The sequence below is a fragment of the Nicotiana tomentosiformis genome, chromosome 8, assembly GCF_000390325.3.
Source record: "Nicotiana tomentosiformis chromosome 8, ASM39032v3, whole genome shotgun sequence".
Taxonomy (NCBI): domain Eukaryota; kingdom Viridiplantae; phylum Streptophyta; class Magnoliopsida; order Solanales; family Solanaceae; genus Nicotiana; species Nicotiana tomentosiformis.
Window position 1 is genome coordinate 9,383,138 of NC_090819.1, and position 3,717 is coordinate 9,386,854.

The window sequence follows — 3,717 nt, forward strand, 5'->3', positions numbered from 1 at the left end:
GGGGTTCGATATCCGTATTAGAGCCAATTAAATTAAAATTCGCTGTGGGAACTCCACATTGGGTTAAAGCGCTGCAACCTACCTTCGTTAATTCTCAAAAATTAATTGAAAATCAACCTCATCTACAATTTCATCACTTAAATATCTACCTTTTTGAAAGAAACATAAAGTAAATTGAAACACGAATAGAGTAGTATAAAAAGATTATGGCAAACAACATTTCCACCATTATTTTTTCCTATATAAACATTAATCATACGACTACAACCAGAGGAATTAATCGTTCAAATATAACTAACTACTCCTCTAAACATGGAGATAAGTCGCAGCAATGTTAGTGGTGGTGGCGGCAGCGGCGGCGCTCTGGACGACAGTTTTAGCAGTTTTAGGACGGAACTGCTGTCTCCGGCTGCTCAGGCGGTGGTGGATCAGTCGTCTTCGTCGGCGTCATGGAGACTTAACATTAGCGAATTCCGTCTTCCCGAACGAAGCCGCTCCTCCTCCGATCATCACTCCTTTAGTGTCCGTCGTCTACTTCCCACTCCCAGTATGTATATATATATATATATATTCCTCACTTCACTTGTCTTTACAATGTATTAAACCTTTCTACTTCCTTTGAACTTCTTCGGATTTGTTAATTAATGTTAAGAGATTTGAGGGAAGCCTTGGCTTACTGGTAAAGTGATGGCATGTGACTTCCCAGTCACATGTTTAAGCCGTGTTAAAGTTGTTGGCATGTGACCTCCTGGTCACAGGTTTAAGCCGTGGAAATAGACTTTCGTAGAAATACAGGTAAAGAAATGCAGGTAAGGTTGCGTACTTGTGATCTGGCCCTTTCTCGAATCTCGCACATAAATGAAGCTTAGTGCCTTTTTTTAAGGTTAATAGTTTTTTAGTCAGAATAGTACCAAAATTAGACTAGAAGATTCATAGTTCTAATATTGGTAAACCAAAATTTACGACTTATATATATTTACATAAATGGGCGAGGAATCTTTATTCTTATCATGCCATAGTCCATGGAACGTACTGAGCCTTTAATTTCTATTTGCTATTGCTGGGAAATGAATCAGATGGCCAATTTTCTTATGTATACATATTCTCACTGGTATGGGATCGAATCGGCGACAGAACTCCAAGTTAGAGGATTCTTTTTCATTAAGTCATTACTTATTTTAAGTTCAAGTAACAGCACTGGAAGTTCAACTAAGAGTTGATAAACATGATCAGTGAAACTCACAATTGTTTGTCCTAAATTTTGGATCTTTACTTGGAAAGTGTAGATGTTAGTATATGCTTATGCTATACTGGCCAGCAGTGCTCGTAACAGTATCTATGAGTACTAATAGGCTTATGCTATATTACTGTATTTATAATGCTAATCAGCTAATGAGATATGATAACTCATATATGACAACTACAGTAGGAAATTCAGATAACCATATTCATTTTTTCAGTAGTCTCAGTTTTGAGTTTTGCTTTTCCCTTGCCTGAGTTTACCTAATGGAATCATTTGAAATTCATCCGTAGGGAAACAAGGTAAAATTGCTGAATACTACAAAAAACAAGAAAGGCTGCTTGAAGGGTTCAATGAGATGGACACCATTAATGAATCTGGTTGTTTACCTGGAAGTCTAACTGAGGTGTGTTTCTGGAATCTGGATACTGTTTTCAATTGATGATAAGTATGTGAATTTTTGTATCGACCGATCATGTTTGTTCAGGATGAAATGAAGCAGCTTGCAAGAAGTGAAAGGATGGCTATTCATTTATCAAACATGGCTAATGTGGTTCTTTTCATTGCAAAAATCTACGCTTCTATTGAGAGCAGATCTTTGGCTGTAATCGCGTCAACGTTGGACTCCCTCTTAGACCTCTTATCAGGGTTTATACTGTGGTTCACTTCTCATGCCATGAAAAATCCAAACCAGTATCACTATCCTATTGGAAAAAAGAGGATGCAGCCATTGGTGAGTCTTCAAATATATGTGACATCCCTTAAAAGAATTATCTCTGGCATTTGTTCTGTTTCGTGTCTGCGATAAAATGACCTTAATGTTCAATTCATGGATCATATTTTACCTTGTTTCTGTAGAACCCTTTTTACTCATTAGATGCAATTTGTTCAGGGTATTATTGTTTTTGCATCTGTAATGGCGACACTAGGATTACAAATATTGTTCGAGTCAGCTAAAGAACTCATAACTAAGGTATGTGAATTGCTTCACTTCAACTATCCTGAGAATTTTCAGAGCAGCAGGTTCTTATGGTTAGTAGAGTTTTGAGTTTCTAAAATCTTTTACATCAAGACAAAAAAAAACATGCAATTTATAGGAAACAAGAAGACGAAAAACGGGTTGAGTTACTACTGAAATGAAGTTGTAGTCAAACCAGTTAGGCCAAAGATGTTTACATAAGATAAATTAGGCTACTGTATACTACCTAATAAAAAGGGACTGGTTTTGATATTTCTACTGATGTTGCATAGCTAAGTGAAGATTAACTCGCATAGTGCTACTTCAATTGTAGGATATAGACTTGTAACTTACTGCAATTTCACTAACAATTGCATTACCCTTGACATCTTAATCTACGTTTGTTGTTTCGGTGGTTCTATGCTTACGATCAGTCTCGCCCTGAGATGGACCATGAGAAGGAAAAATGGACGATTGGTATTATGGTCTCTGTCACTATGGTCAAGTTTCTGCTTATGGTCTACTGTCGAAGGTTCAAAAACGAAATCGTAAGAGCCTATGCTCAAGATCATTTCTTTGATGTCATCACCAACTCAGTTGGATTAGTGACTGCTGTCTTAGCAGTCCGATTCTACTGGTGGATTGATCCTACGGGAGCTATAATTGTGAGTTCACAATCACAACTCAAATATTTCAATTAGTAAGCTTGTAAATATATACTCCAACCTTGTTTCACACTGCTGGTGATGTTAAGAGTCTAATACATCTTGCATATTCAGATAGCTATGTACACAATTAGCACGTGGGCGAAGACAGTGGCAGAAAATGTCTGGTCACTCATTGGAAGAACAGCTCCACCAGATTTTCTTACGAAATTAACCTATCTTATATGGAATCATCACGAAGAGATCAAGCACATTGATACTGTTCGAGCATATACTTTTGGTGCTCATTATTTTGTAGAGGTTGATATAGTGTTGCCAGAGGACATGCTGTTGAACAAGGCACATAATATTGGTGAGACACTGCAAGAAAAATTGGAGCAACTCCCTGAAGTTGAGCGAGCTTTTGTTCATATAGACTTCGAGTTCACTCACAGGCCAGAACACAAAACTATGGTATAATGACACCAGAATTTAAACTCTATGTGTTCAACCTTAAAGATTTTTAGCGTTGAATCAATCATATTTTTAAAGTTATGGGTTCATTTCTACTATTTGTTGCAATTTTAATAATTTTTACGCATAAATTTGTATTTCGCGTCGAAAGTACTAGGTTCACATGAATCCGGTATCAAAGGGCTAGATCCGCCCCCTGACTACACATCATTTACGGTGTTTCTTTTTGTAACTCAAAATAATTTTAATGTTGCTTCTTAGAGTTGAATCTGTGAATTAGTCGCACCTTTAAGGCTTATGAGATGGGACATTAGCATCTCAAATCTATTGCAGCCGCATTGGCGATTGATTGTGTTGGATATGAGCGCTTAGTTAACCATGTAAAATTATCCTCGTACAAG

At 37.1% G+C, this 3,717-nt stretch overlaps 1 protein-coding gene across 1 annotated transcript; it reads left to right on the forward strand.

Annotated features, from left to right (window-relative positions):
• The first annotated feature begins 224 nt into the window (after nt 1–224).
• Nucleotides 225–3,411, forward strand: LOC104089826 (metal tolerance protein 9). Its single transcript, XM_009594816.4, has 6 exons — nt 225–547; nt 1,534–1,646; nt 1,728–1,973; nt 2,133–2,213; nt 2,633–2,863; nt 2,978–3,411. Exons 1-6 carry the CDS (start codon nt 313–315, stop codon nt 3,320–3,322), a joined length of 1,251 nt encoding a protein of 416 aa, XP_009593111.1. The 5' UTR covers nt 225–312; the 3' UTR covers nt 3,323–3,411.
• Nucleotides 3,412–3,717: the final 306 nt, after the last annotated feature.